At 42.1% G+C, this 14,888-nt stretch overlaps 1 protein-coding gene across 2 annotated transcripts in view; it reads left to right on the forward strand.

The window, feature by feature from the left end:
* Window positions 1-14,888, forward strand: part of heatr5b (HEAT repeat containing 5B) — a 149,185-nt gene that overhangs the window by 34,411 nt on the left and 99,886 nt on the right. For both annotated transcript variants that reach the window (XM_063039740.1, XM_063039747.1), the window contains 5 exons: window positions 3,920-4,072; window positions 5,757-6,007; window positions 12,048-12,159; window positions 13,912-14,064; window positions 14,783-14,882. In XM_063039740.1, the coding sequence (XP_062895810.1) occupies window positions 3,920-4,072; window positions 5,757-6,007; window positions 12,048-12,159; window positions 13,912-14,064; window positions 14,783-14,882 (769 nt within the window). The remainder of the gene's footprint in view (window positions 1-3,919; window positions 4,073-5,756; window positions 6,008-12,047; window positions 12,160-13,911; window positions 14,065-14,782; window positions 14,883-14,888) is intronic.

Genomic DNA, 14,888 nt, shown 5'->3' on the forward strand with positions numbered 1-14,888 from the left:
TTATTCCAGTTATTTGGGCCATCATTTAATCGGGACAGCCATTTATTTGAGACAACTCTTAAAGAACAAAAACTAAATTAAGAAATTAATTTGGGACACTGTGGCCCTTACCTGGAACAGGAGACTGTTACTGAACAGTTTCTAACTAGCGCCAGTCACTTGCACTTGCATGGCTATAAGACACAACACTGTGCTTAGAATGATCAGTTTTTAAATAGAGTCAGTTGTATGTGTTTGTGTTCAAAAAGCAGAGATTTTGTCATAGATAGTTGGAGAGAAATAGCAGTAAGACAATTCGGAATTGTTTTGCTCACTGTCGTTCCAACCATTCGGGCTTGGAGATGCCAGAAACGACAAGGAGTGAAGATGAAAGGATTTCTCTACTCCAACAAGTTACGAATTATGTAGAATTTGAAGATATTGACAATGTTACAATGAAACTGAAGATTTGGAGGATGCAGTTATCAAAGGCATTGTATGAAAGCAGTCCATTATCTGCACTAAGTGTCTGCGCTGATTTTGATCATTTACAGTCAAAAGAACATGACGTGGATGAATTCTTCCGATTATTATTAAGAATTAATACTCAGTTTTATAATATTGTAGAGATGGCGCTGCTGTTCTAATTTGTTCTGTATTTCATTTAAATACTTAGATTGTTACTCAGATAAATGGTAGTTTGTCTTTTTTAACCTTCTAACTATTTCCATGAAACCACGGCTAGTTGGGGCAGCTGCTTAATTGGGCCAAAATGTGCTGGTCCCAATGTGTCCCAGTTAACTGGAATCCACTGTATTGCAGAAAACACAAAATGCTTAAATTACTCAGCAAAGCAGGCAAAATAAATAGAAAGTTTAAAAAAAAAACAGAGAGGAACTCGGCAGGTCAAGCAGCATGTGTGCAGGCGACAAGATGGTCAGGACTGAGGGGGTAGTTGGCCAACGTAAGGAGAGCGAGGAAAGGCTGAGATGGGCTGCAACGGTAGATATTTGGTGGAACCAAGTGAGGGATGAAGGGCAGGTGGAATTGGGTGTGGAAGGGGAGAGTTTAGAGACAGATGTTGATGTAGAAATGGATAAAAATATATTAGGCAGTGAACAACATTTAAGAACAACACCTAAAATTCCACTTGGAGAGCCTACTACCCATTCGTATGAATACAGGACTTTCCTATTTCAGTTCCACCCACCCTGTCTGGTCCCATCTGCCCATCACCCATATGCACGTCCACTTGGATTTCTCCCTTGGCCTAGCCTTCTGATTTCCTCCCTCCATCTGCCCCTCATATGATCACACCTATCACCTTACAGCCTCTGTCTCTACCTGCCCACTTGGCTCCACTTGCCCATCATCCCCCACCTCACCTGGCTTCATCTGTCACCCAGGAGCCCCTATTGAACCCCTCCCTCTCACCTCTTCATCCTGGCCATCATTCTTCTACTGTCTCAGTCCTGATGCAGGGGCTTGACCTAAATGTCAACTATTCCTTACCTCCATAGATGCTGAGCTCCTCCAGTGATTTGCTTTTTTGCCTCAGGTTCCAGCACCTGGAGTCTCTTGTATCTCTGTGAAGAAAAAGGTTGCTAATGTTTCAAAACCCTTGCATTGGAAAAATATTAGAAATGAGCCTAATTTTAATTTGCAGGAGGTGGGGGGGGGGGTGGTGAGAAGAGACAGAAAAAACAACAGGGCAAGTCTGTGATAGGACAGAGAAATGAGAGATTAGATGATGCAAGGGGTGCTGCCTAGAAAGAAGCGTGAATAGAATGAAATCTGAGATGTCAGAAGAAGGGAGAAGAACAAAATGTATGATGCAAGACTGGAATGGTTAATGATCTAAGGTTGTTTAATGAGGTGTGGAGTCCAGAAGGCTGCTGTGTGCCTAGTCAGAAGATGAGTTAGGAGCCTAAATTGAGCTTTGTTGAAACCATCCGAGAAGTCAAAGAGTGGTGAAAGGAGGAGTAGGATGGAAAATTAAACTGGCAAGAAAGTAGAAGATCATAAAAAACAGCCAGGATTGAATAAATACAAGAGATTCTGCAGATGCTGGAAATCCAGAGTAGCACATACAAAATGCTGGAGGAACTCAGCAAGTCAGACAGCATCTATGGTGAGGAATGAACAGTCAGTGTTTTGGACCAAGACCCCTCTCAAGACACTTCAAAATAGAAGATCGGGTCACCCTTGCAAGTGGAGCGTCAGTGTCCAGTAAAACAGGCACCCAGTTCGTGTTCGATTTTCCAAATGTGGACAAGACCACATCGTGAACTTCAAATGCATTATACTGAAATGGAAGGGGTACAAGTAAATCACTGCTACACCTGGGAAAATGTGTTTGATTTCCTGGCAGGGTCATCAGTCATTAGTGCCAATGATTATCCTCCAAACCTTTCCATTTCACTCTTTATATCACCCTTCCAAAATACCGAAATGTTCCCAGCTTGTTTTTCCCTAACTTTCTCTTCGATGCATTTCTGCTGTTTGCCTGGCCTTCCCTTTTGTCTACCCATTTATGGTTTCTGTTTCCTGCTATATCTTCACTTTTTCACACACTACTCTTACTGGCTCCATGAGTTTGCATTCCTCTCTGTCTGTCCATATCCCTCGTCTCCTGTGCATTTCATTTCTTTGTTTGCCTCAGTGCCCCCAGCAGTGTAACCTGGCCCCCAACAGATGCTTTCATATTCTCACTCATGCTGTCATTGTTTCCAGAGATATTTATGTGTTTTACCTTCCAGGTATTTACATATCTCTTTCTGTTTTCTCCTGATTAATATTTCGGCCCTTTAAAAAAAATATTAAGGGTGGGTTTGGGGGGAAGGAATGCGGATTGGCAGTGATGATCAGGTGATAAGATTCTGGGAGCAGGTGCGTCTCCAAGTGTAGTTGTGTGAGATGACCCAAGAAACAACAAGTCCTGGCAGTTACTTCCCTGGCCCCCTGGGCTCAATGTGCAATGTGTGAGGTTAGCGATGTGGAAGTAAGGCAGGTAAATAGAGTTAAACTGCAGGTCGTGGCAGGCTGGAAGGAGCCAAATTCCAATTTTAATATTCCAAGTAAGACAGTATCTGTATGTAATGATCCAAGTACTGCATTATTTGGCAGCACGCTACAGGATGTATATTGACTCTTTAGACAAGGTACGGCACTGATTTGCACAAGAGTAGTCTGGTAAAAGATGAATCGATTTTCAGTACCATGTTACTACAAATATGGGGTAGGTTTTATTCAAGATCTGAAAGGGTGAGTAAGGTTGACAGCGGACAGTTGTTTCCAGCTGTTGATGAAAAACATGGGGCCATGGGGTACACAATTAAATGTTAGAGATTTTAGAGTAAGGCAGGAATGCTTTCACACAGAATAAAATGGACTTCCAGAGAGAATAGTTGAGCCAGAAGCTATGGCCTGCTTTATTGCAATATAATTCCATGTTTATTTCTATGGAGGGAAAACATTGCGTAAGCTGACAGTGCTGAATAGACTATTACTTGTGGCAGAACAGACCTGTGGGGCAGTTTGCTTCACTTCAGAAACCCCTGTTTGAATTGGGTGATTCGTTAAACTTCCCAAGGTGCAATAGTCCAGTGGTTCTGTTACAGGACCAGTAATTGGTTTGTTATAAAACTGCATGTGGTCCAATAACAACCTGTTGCCTAGGAAATATACGGATAATCTGGACCTCTTTGTATTACATCAGTGTAGCTGACTTTTCTCAGTTGTTTCAAATGTCAAGTGCCTCTACTGTTCATGGTTCTCATTTTTTACTGCAAATAAAACCCACTTACTGATAGAGCCGTGGTTTAGATTAATTGCATAACTTGTCAACCTGTATTTTTGTTTTGTTGTGGGGAGCACAGATATTCGGAATGTGTATCAATGGTAATTATCCTGAGTCAGTGCTTTGTTTCTGTCGTGACAGAATCTGTGATGAATGACGCCAATAACGACAAGTCAGGGGCCGCTGACGTTTCTGCGAGCCAGCATGTGATGGTGTGTGCCCTGCAGGAACTTGGCAGCCTAGTCCAGAGCCTGAGTGCCACTGCCGCTCCTCTTATCCAGGAACCCTCCATTGGTAAGTGGTCGGGTGGATAACAGGCAGGGCCCTCGATTTGGAAGGAGGTTTGTATTGCTGTATAGTGCGCCTTTAGCATGATAAAATCTGCACCCAAACTTCACAGTCTCAGTAAGTCCCAAACTGCTTCACAGTTAATGAATTGCTTTTGAAATATAGTTTTGCCAAGTTAGGACACTTGTGTAAGATGGACAGGGAAAGTGGTCTGGCCTTTGCAGGTCAGCAGCATATCTGAGGCATATCTTTGGACAGACACTGGGATTTATGGATTTATCTTCAGTAAGGTGACGAGGGAGTGGTATAGTAATGGGGATGTGCAAAGGGAAATCAACTCAAGCAGACTGCTGGAGGGGGAATGTTTAAGGCTGCCCATTGAACCAGACTTAAGATAAGATTATAAGATAAGGCCATAAGATATAGGAGCAGAATTAGGCTATTTGTCTGCCTCGCCATTTCATCATGACTGATCCAATTTTCTCCTCAGCCCCAATCTCCTGCCTTCTACCTGTATCCCTTCGTGTGCTGACTAAACAAGAATCTATCAACCTCTGCCTTAATTATGCATAAAGGCGGCCTCCACAGCTGCCTGTAGCAAAGAATTCCACAGATTTGCCACTCCGGCTAAAGAAATTCTTCCTCATCTCTGTTCTAAAAGGATGTCCCATAGACTCTGTTATCATAGGAAACATCCTCTCCACGTCCACTCTATCAAGGCCTTTTACCATTCAATAGGTTTCAATGAGGTCACCCAATGAGCTTCTGCATTCAAGTGAATACAGGCCCAGAGCCATCAAACGCTCTTCATATGACAATCCTGGCATCAATTTCATGAGCCTCCTTTGAACCCTCTCCAGTTTCAGCACATCCTTTCTAAGATACGGGGCCCAGAACTGCTCATGATACTCGAAGTGAGGCTTCACCAGTGCTTTATAAAGTCTCAACTTTACATCCTTGCTTTTATATTTTAGCCCTCTTGAAATAAATGCTAACATTGCATTTGCCTTCCTTACCACAGACTCAGCCTGCAAATCCTTGCCTAAGGACCCCCAAGTCCCTTTGCACCTCAGTTTTTTTGTATTTTCTCTCCATTTAGAAAATAGTCAACCCTTTCATTTCTTCTAGGTTTATTTGTCCCATGTATCTCGATATATACAGTGAAATGTGTTGTTTTGCATCAACAACATGGTCTTGGGATGTGCTGGGGGCGGCCTGCAAGTGTTACCGTGCTTCTGTCGTCACGTAGCATGCCCATTATGGGGTGAAGACACAAACTCATTACAGCAGTGGGAATTGAACTCTGTTTGCTGGTGCAGTAAAGCACTGCAATCATCTCTGTAGTGGAATGTTGATGGGATTTAAGTTTTAAAATGCCATGAGGGAAAAGAAAGGCAGGAGTTCAAGAGCTTAAAGCTTTAACAGGGGAAATTTTGGATTTTTCCACTTGAGTGTTTAAAAATAAGCTTATGACTTATCTGTTGATGTGATTGGTTTAATTGTCATCTCCATCTTTGGTAATGCAGTAAAAATGTTTTGTATCACCAATGTGAGTGAGACTGTGAGCAGGAGAGGTTTGTTTCAAGTTGATAGCAAACAAATTGATGATGTTGCAATAAAGGATCTAGTATTTAGAACCTGTCCAGAGAATTTTTATTGAGTTATTAAATGGAAACTTTTTTTTTGAAAGGGCTTCTGGAGACGGTGACCTCTGTACTGCTGCATCCCAGTACGGCAGCCAGGCTGGGTGCAGCCTGGTGCCTGCGCTGTGTTGCTGTTGCGTTGCCCTACCAGCTGACCCCGCTGTTGGATAGGTGTGCAGAATGCATCAACAATCTGAAGACGTCACCAGAAGCTGTCACCGGATACAGCTTTGCGATGGCAGCATTGCTGGGTAGTGTGCACCAGTGTCCCCTTGGAATTCCGCATGCCAAAGGAAAGGTAAAGGTCCTTTCTTCAGCCTTGGAATATCCCAGAGTATTTTTTATTATAGTCAACGTTATAATGTCAGAAACATGACGCCGCTAAAAGCACACACACAAAATGCTAGAGGAATTCAGCAGGTCGCACAGTATCTATGGAGAGGGATCACATTCGAGAAAGGGATCTCGGCCTGAAACATCGATTGTTCATTCCCCTCCATAGATGCTGCCTGACTTGCTCCAGAACTTTGTGTGTTGCTCGGATTTTCAGTACTGTATCTGCCAAATTTCTTGTGTTTGATTTGCTGCTGAATCCACTACAAGGTCTGTAACAAGAGCACGACAATTGCCAGTTTCTGTTGATGATGATGTTGGTTGAGGAATAAGTTAATAAGTTCCTTGGTTTCCCAGCCAAAATAATACCTGCTCTAATACCGTGTGATCTTTCACATCCCCCGAGGGGCTGGGTGGGGTTTCTATTTTGTGCCTTTTCTGAGAATTCACTGCAAGTTAAACTTAATGGGCCAAATGGTCTAATTATGTTCTATGTCTGAGGGTGCTCATTTGACTGTATAAAAGGGTGATCAGCATTGGTTCTTGCACTCTCAGAGATGTCCTGACTGGGTTGTGAAACCATTATATGACTTTTGGAGACAGCTAGCTTGGTGAAGACTATAATAGAAGATTGCAGTAGGCACACACTAACAACACAGTGCAGGTCCTTTGGCCCATAATGTTGTGCTGATCTTTTCACCTACTTCAAGATCAATCTAATGCTTTGCTCTTGCACTGCTCTCCATTTTTCTTTTGTCCATGTGCCTAACTAAGAATCCCCAATATATCTGCCTGTACCACCACCCCTGGCAGCATAACCCCGGCACTTTTTCCAGTGAAGTGATACTGCTTTTTCAAATGTCATCCTGTGAGAGGGTCCCATTTAAAAGTTTATTTTGAAAGAACTATTACCATTTTAAAGCACTCCAAATTAATGTTTACAACTGCATGTATGGCTAATGTTTATATTAAATGGAATCAGGTGTTGTAACACCCACAGCAATTTGAAGTGGTGATGGTAGCTACTCTGTGTACAGGCTGTTTCTGGTCATGTGTATCAGCTCCTGAGAGCACTCACCACATCCAGGCTGCTCTGACTCCTTTTCAGTCTTAATCTGTTTTTACTCTGCCAACGTGTCATTTCGTTCTTTGAATTTTATGTGCAATGGGATTTCAAGGGGCTGCTTTAAGTGCTACTCCTTTCTGTTAAGACTGAGGTCTGCAGCTTGAAGGAGATTAGTTAAAGAAACGAGAATTAATCCTAATTTTGGTTGTATTTTTGAGGAATTAGAGTGACTTGCAAAGGCCTGGATAAATCAGCCTGTCATCTTTTGGCCCTCCTCAATCCTCCAGTCACCTCTGGTCCCTCTCTAGCCACTCTCTCTCTTCACTTTATACTGCCCATCTCCACTCTTCACTCTTAGCCCTGATGCTGGGTTCGACCCAAAACACTGTCCATTCCTTTTCCTCCTACAAATACAATCCTCTGATTTCCCCCAGCAGATCTTAGAGCATCCTGCTTTCTGCCACAGTTCTCACAACACGGAATTAATCTTAGCTTCATTAAAGTTAGTGTTTTTGTATTGATTCTTATTTAAAGCACAAATTAGTAATGAGGGAGTATTGAAGTTAATAGTTTTAGTTTTATTTCAGTTTGCCCATTAATCTCATCAAGTTCTTAGCCTGAGAATGCCATTAGACATGGGAGCAGCATTAGGCTGTTCGAACCATCAAGTCTTTCCCTCCATTTCATCATGGCTGATCTATTTCCCTCCCAATCCCATTCTTCTGCCTTCTCCCTGTAACCTTTCATGTCCTGACTAATCAAGAACCTATCAACCTCCACCTTAAATACATCCAGTGACTTGGCCTCCACAGCTGCCTGTGGTAACAAATCCGACAGATTCACCAATCTCTGGCTAAAGAAGTTCCCCTTTAATTCTATTTTAAATGGACAGCCCCCTATTCTGAGGCTGTGCCCTCTGGTCATGTACTCCGATGCTCCCTCTAATTTGTAATGTTCAGGGTGTGCAAAAATCTTGTGTTGTGCAATTTTTTTGCCCCTTACCAACAACATGTGCATACTGAATTTTATATATGGAGGTATTTATTTTAACAACTAGAAAAATACTGCCAATAAGAACTTCGATCTCCTCTGGGTTTGATCGTTTTCACTCTCACTCATCTGAACTCTCTCAAAACACATGTAGCAGGTATTGAAGGATTTTCTCGCCGGAGGTTTTGCACACTGTCCATATGTGATTTGTTTGCTAAACGAAGCTTTAAAAAGTCAGGTTTCCAAATATCAGCCCATTTCTTCACATTTGTAAATTCTGCAGCAACTTTTGCATTACAACAATACACGCAGGTAACAGCAGTTTCTGTACTGTGCATAAACACTTCATGTAGCTGCACGTTCCTGAGCTCATGAGCTTTTGGTGTAGCAGTTTCTGCTGCTCTATTGAGCCATTCCACTTTGAATGAACTAGCAGTTCTTCTGCGCTTCCCACCCTTTCCAGCTTTGGAATTCAACACAGGGAGTCAATAATTTTTTTCAATAAATGCAATATAAATAAGCCAGTTCTAAGATCTCCAGATAAATCATCACACACTCCATGGTGTCAACACCGTCCACATCTGAAACCGGAAAAGGAAATGTGATTGTGTATAATTGTGAAATATACTTAACATGCCAACGAGGTAGATGGTGACAACCCTTTGTGTGCAGTTTAAATTCCTTTGTCTGCTAGTAGCAAAACATCTGTCTGCGCGCACACCATAGAGGGAACATTGGTAGACCCCCCCCCCACCCCCACCATAGGAAATATCCTCTCCACATCCACTCTATCTAGGCCTTTCAGTATTTGATAAGTTTCAATGAGATGCCTCATTCTTCTAAATTCCAGTATGTAAAGGCTCAGAGCCATCAATCACTTCTCATACAATGAGCTTTTCATTCCCAGAATCATTCTCGTGAACCTCCTCTGAACCCTCTCCATAGTCAGCACATCCTTTCTTAAATAAGGGGCCCAAAACTGCTCTCAATACTGCAAGTGCCTCACCAGTGTCTTATAAAGCCTCAACATTACACCCTTGCTTTAATATTTTAGTTCTCTCAAAATGAATGCCGTTTGAACAATGGAGCCCGTGTGTTTACAATTACAATTAGTCGCATTCCCCGTGCTCCTTGCCCACAGTCTGGAATTTATTTTTTCAAATATTCTTATTGTATTTGCTTCCATAATGAAGTATTCCAGATGAAAGCAGCTCATTGCTTTAAAGTATTCCATCTCCTCTCTGCCTGTATTGTCAAACACCTTAATTCAGCCCCTCCGGTTAGCGACTAACCATCCAGTTGCTTGAAACGGTTTCTCCAATCCTCGGGATGGTTCTCCCTCTTAAAATTGGTCATTTCAGTGCCAGCCTCTGTAAACCTTGTGCAACAGGCAATTACTAAAAATAAATTCATTTCTTTTATAGTCCTGATGACGGGTATCAGCGCAACGCAGCGACTGTCTATTTCTCTGCATAGATGCAGCCTGACCAGCTGAATTATATATCACATATTATATAATATATGTAAATTAATATATAATAATATGTATAATGTGTGTGTGTATGTGTATAGAACCATAGAACATTACAGCACAGAAACAGGCCTTTATGATATCGGACAGTTGGAAAATCACGTTGGAGTGATAGTAATGGGGAATGAAGAAATGGTGGATGAACTTTAAGTATTTTGTGCCCATCTTCACTGTGGAAGCCACTAGTAGTCTGCCAGAAACTCAAGTGTCAGGGGGCACAAGTGAGTACAGTTGCTATTACTAAGGAGAAGATGCTTGAGAAGCTGAAAAGTCTGAAAGTAGATAAGACACCTGCACCAAATAGACACACCAGAGTTCAGAAAGAGGTGGCTGAAGAGATTGCAAAGGCATTCGTAATGATCTTTCAAGAATTACTAGATTCTGGAATGGTTCTGGAGGACTGGAAAATTGCAAACGTCACTCCATTCCTTTAAGAAGGAGGGGGAGGCAGAAAAAAGGAAATTATTGGCCAGTTAGCTTCACTTTAGTGGTTCGGAATGTGTTGAAGTCCATTATTAAGATGTTTCAGGGTACTTGAAGGCATATATTAAAATAGGCTAAAGTCAGCATGGTTTCCTTAAGGGGAACTCTTGCCTGAGAAATCTGTTGGTATTTTTTTTGAGAAAATAACAAGCAAGATGTGCAAAGGAGAGTCAGTAAATGTTGTTTACTTGGATTTTAAGAAGGCCGTGACAATGTGATGCACATAAGGTTGCTTAACAAGATAAGAGCCGGTGGTATTACAGGAAAGACAATAGAATGGATTGAAGATTACATGACTGGCAGGAAGCAAAGAGTTAGAATAAAGGGGGCCTATTCTGGTTGGCTGCGAGTGACCAGTGGTATTCTGCAGGGGTCAGTGTTGGGAATGCTTTTTTTCACATTATATATCAATGATTTGGATGACATAATTGATGGCTTTGTGGCCAAGTTTATGGACAATACAAAGATATATGGGGGGAGGGGTGGCTGGTTATGTTGAGGAAGCAGGGAGTCTGCAGAAGGACTTAGACAGATTGAGAGTACGGGCAAATAGGTGGCGGATGGAATATAGTGTGGGGAAATGTATGGTCGTACACTTTGGTAGAAGAAATAAAGGCGTAGATTATTTACTAAAAGGGAAGAAAATTCAAAAATCAGAGATGCAAATGGGCTTGGGGTCTTTGCGCAGGATTCCTTAAAGGTTAATTTGCAAGTTGAGTCAGTGGTAAGGAAGGCAAGTGCAATGTTAGCATTCATTTCAGGAGTACTAGAATATAAAAGGAAGGATATAATGCTGAAGCTTAATAAGGCATTGATCAACCCATACCTGGAGTATTGTGAGCAGTTTTGGGCCCCTTATTTAAGAAAAAAGCTGTGCCAACATTGAAGACAGTCCAGAAGAAGTTCACAAGAATGATTCAAGGATTGAAAGGGTTAATGTATGAGAAACGTTTGGCTCTGGGCCTGTACTTGCTGAAGTTTGGAAGAAAGGGGGAATTTCATTTAAACCTATTGAATATTGAAAGGCCCAGATAGAGTGGATGTGGAGAGGATGTTTCCTCTGGTGGATAAGTCTAGGACCAGAAGCCACAGCCATCCATTTGGAACAGAGATTAGGTGGAATTTCTTTAGCCAGAAGGTGGTGAACCTGTGGAATGCATTGTCACAGATGACTGTGGAGGCCATTAGATATATTTAAAGCGGTGGTTGATAGGTTCGTGATTAGTCAATGTGTCAAAAGTTACAGGGAGAAGGCAGGAGAATGAGTCTGAGAGGGCTAACAAATCAGCCATGATGGAATGGCCTAATTCTGCTTCTATGTCTTATGATCTAACTGAGCTGGTCAGGCAGCATCTAAGAAAAGGAATAAAGAGTCGACATTTTGAGACCCTTCATCAGGGAATTGTAGACAGGGTTCATGGAGGGATAAGGGGTTGCTGGTTTGTGTGATGGACTGGGCTGCTGCCTCCCTCAGTGCAAACCCCCACCCCACCATTACCATGGCTGACAAGCTCCTGGAGCTCCCTCAACAGGGATAGATGACAGGGTACGGGGTCAGTGGTGTCATTTGATACCAAGGCCCCAGCACCCCATACGCATATCCTATATCTGTCTTTCGGTCTTGTATAACATTCTGGAGAAACTCAGCAGATCACGCAGCATCTATGGAGAGGAATAAAGAGTCAACATTTCAGGCCAAGGCCCTTCAGGACCTGTTTAGAAGTGAATTAAGGCTGGTCAATTGCATTTCACTAGGATTGTCCTTCATATGACAGAGAAAATCAAAGCTTTTCCTTTTTATCTTCTCTGGCATTTGGAGAGCAATCCTAGTTTAGTCTCTTCACACACCTGAGATTCTCCTCTGCAGGCTTGTATGATATCTGATGTTGCAGTTCTGTGGTGAGAGTTGTCTTGCTCCATTCTATTCCCCTGCAGATGGTAGTGAGTATTGCAGAGGACCTGTTGCGCACAGCTTCGCAGAACAGTCGCTTGTCACTGCAACGCACACAAGCTGGATGGCTTCTTCTGGGAGCATTGATGAGCCTAGGTTTGTATGTAGCATGTGTTAACCTTTGGTATTAGTACTTATCAGTTATTTTTTTCACATTATTGATCTGTCCTCTTATTGGAAAAATCTTAATGGTGAACAATGACTTTCCCAGCTTTTGTTCTTTTCTGCAAAATGTTGGCTTGAAAGTTAGCAGCTTTGGGTAAGTGCAGTGCAGTCAGGTTTAACATCGCACTGTCATGTCTCCATCCTACAGGTGTTTTCCGCTCTCCAGAGCATAGAACTTATTTATTTTATTTTTACTTAGGGATACAGCATGGTAAAAGGCCCTTCTGGTCCAATGAACCCACGCTGCCCAATTACACTCATGGGACCAATTAACCTACCAACCCCGGATGTCTTTGGGATGTGTGAAGAAACCAGAACATCTGGAGGAAACCCACATAGCCAAAGGGAGAACTTCTTGGAAACGGGTGGAATTGAATGTTGTTTGGCTGGCATTGTAATAGCATTTCACTAACCACTACACTATCATACTGTCCAATCATCCCTGTGCCAGCCTCAGATGAGCACTGTGCAAGGATCAGAATCAACTTTATTTGCAATATGCATTTATATGTATTAGGAATTTGCTGTGGTGTGTTGGCACAACATGCAACAAAAAACAACAACATTCAATAATTATAAGAATAAAGTATATAAAAATAAAGTTTGAAGTACAATTATGGACTGTCAACCTACTGGAAATGAGTTGAGACTGGTCAATTTCATTTTACAAAACTACCTTGGCATCCAGCATTCTGGGTCAATAGATAAAATGTTTCATCGGCTACATCACTCATTGCTCCTTACCCACCCCGCCGCCCCCCAGCCCACAAGGGAAGTGTTTAATTCCTCATAACTGTGGAAAAGGTTTGTTATCCTAAGTGCAGGTGCATTCACAATGCAGGGTTTGCGGCATAAATATCTTCTCAGGGGAAAGTAGAGCTTGTGAAGCACCGGGGAGCGCTGCCACAAACAAACGGTATCCATCAGCAAGGACCCCCACCATCCAGGCCATGCTGTCTTCTTACTACCACCATTGGGCAGGAAATACAGAAGCCTTTTGCTCCTACACCACTAGATTTAGGAACATTTATTGCCCTTAAGCCATCAGGCTCCTGAACCAGTGTGAATAACCTTAATGCTGAACTGATTCCACAACCTATGGACTTGTTATTAAGGATTCTCCAACTCTTGTTCTCAGTATTATTTATTTGTTATATTTGCACAGTTTGGTTTCTTTTGTACGTTGTTTGTCAGCCTTTGTGTGCAGATTTTCATTGATTCTATTGTATTTCTTTGTTCTACTGTGAATGCCTGCAAGAAAATAAATCTCAAAGTGGTATGTGGTGACCTAAATACTTCGATAATAAATTTACTGTGAACATTGATTTGCTCTTCCAGTAGCCTAGACTGACCTGCTCAAGAACTTGGCTTGATTACTACACTGAATGTCAGGGACTTAACCGGGCCTCAAATCCTATTTGAAAATCGATAGGATATGATCTAAGATTGTATTTGAAGGTCTTCAGTGATGAATAGATAATATTGATTCATAGTAATTCAGAAGTCTAAGAACTTTTAATCCGTGAATTTTGCAGAAAAGGTTTAATGGCAACTTAACTCTCTGAATCGTTTGGGGTGTAGGCCTGAGGATGTTGAGCTAGGAACTTGAGTAGATTAATGTTCATTACTGTCTGGTTGTATGCTGCACTGTCAAGCTGAAGTGGCATTTTTAACCTTTTCTAGGTCCTTCAGTGGTTCGATATCATCTCCCCAAGATGCTGCTGCTGTGGCGCAATGTTTTTCCACGTTCCCTGAAAGAGCTCGAGGCTGAGAAGGCTCGAGGGGATTCCTTTACATGGCAAGTGACCCTGGAGGGCCGAGCTGGTGCTTTGTGTGGTAAGCTCTACCTTCAAACAAAATAGAGCTCTTCCTGAAAAGGCAAAGTTAATGTAAAACGCATGTAGCTCCCAATTAATTTTTAAGAAAATGTATTTTAGTGACAATATTATTGAGGAATTCCACTTCCTTCCCTAGATTCCTTTACTGATTGAATTATTTAGTAACTTCCATGTCTCTTAAAAGGTAGTTTAAATAAAGCACTTTACAATGAGTGAAGTACTTTATTCGATTCATGTACCCTTGGAAATGTGCCATTCTGGATAACATAACAGCAGTAATGAAGTGAATGATCTTTTTTTTAAGGTAGTGATGGATGAGGGGAAGTTAAACTTCTTTCAAGGTTATGAGTGTCCTAAACTCGGAAGGCATTGTGTAGAACCTAAAAATATTAACGCAGGCCATTCGGCCTAGCTCCTGTAAACCATAAGGTCATAAGACAAGGAGCAGAATTAGGTCACTTGGCCCATCAAGTTTGCTCCACCATTCGATCATGGCTGATTTATTATCTTTCTCAACCCCATCCTTCTGTTTTCACCCCATAACCTTCGACACCTTTACGAATCAACCATTATCAAGTGGTGGAGAAGACTTGATGGGCTGAATGACCTAATTCTGTCTTATGTGTCTTCAGCGCTGGGCAGGGAGGTGTTGAGGTGTGTGTGTAGGGTACAAAAGCAGTGAATTTGTCTTTATAAGCCTTGCTCTTTCTACGCAGCCATGAGGAGTTTTGTTGCCCACTGTCCTGAGCTTCTCACCGATGATGTGATTCGCAGAATAATGACTCCGATTGAATGTGCCATGCTGATGTTGTCTCAGTGAGT

Source organism: Mobula hypostoma, chromosome 2 (genome assembly GCF_963921235.1).
Source record: "Mobula hypostoma chromosome 2, sMobHyp1.1, whole genome shotgun sequence".
NCBI lineage: Eukaryota > Metazoa > Chordata > Chondrichthyes > Myliobatiformes > Myliobatidae > Mobula > Mobula hypostoma.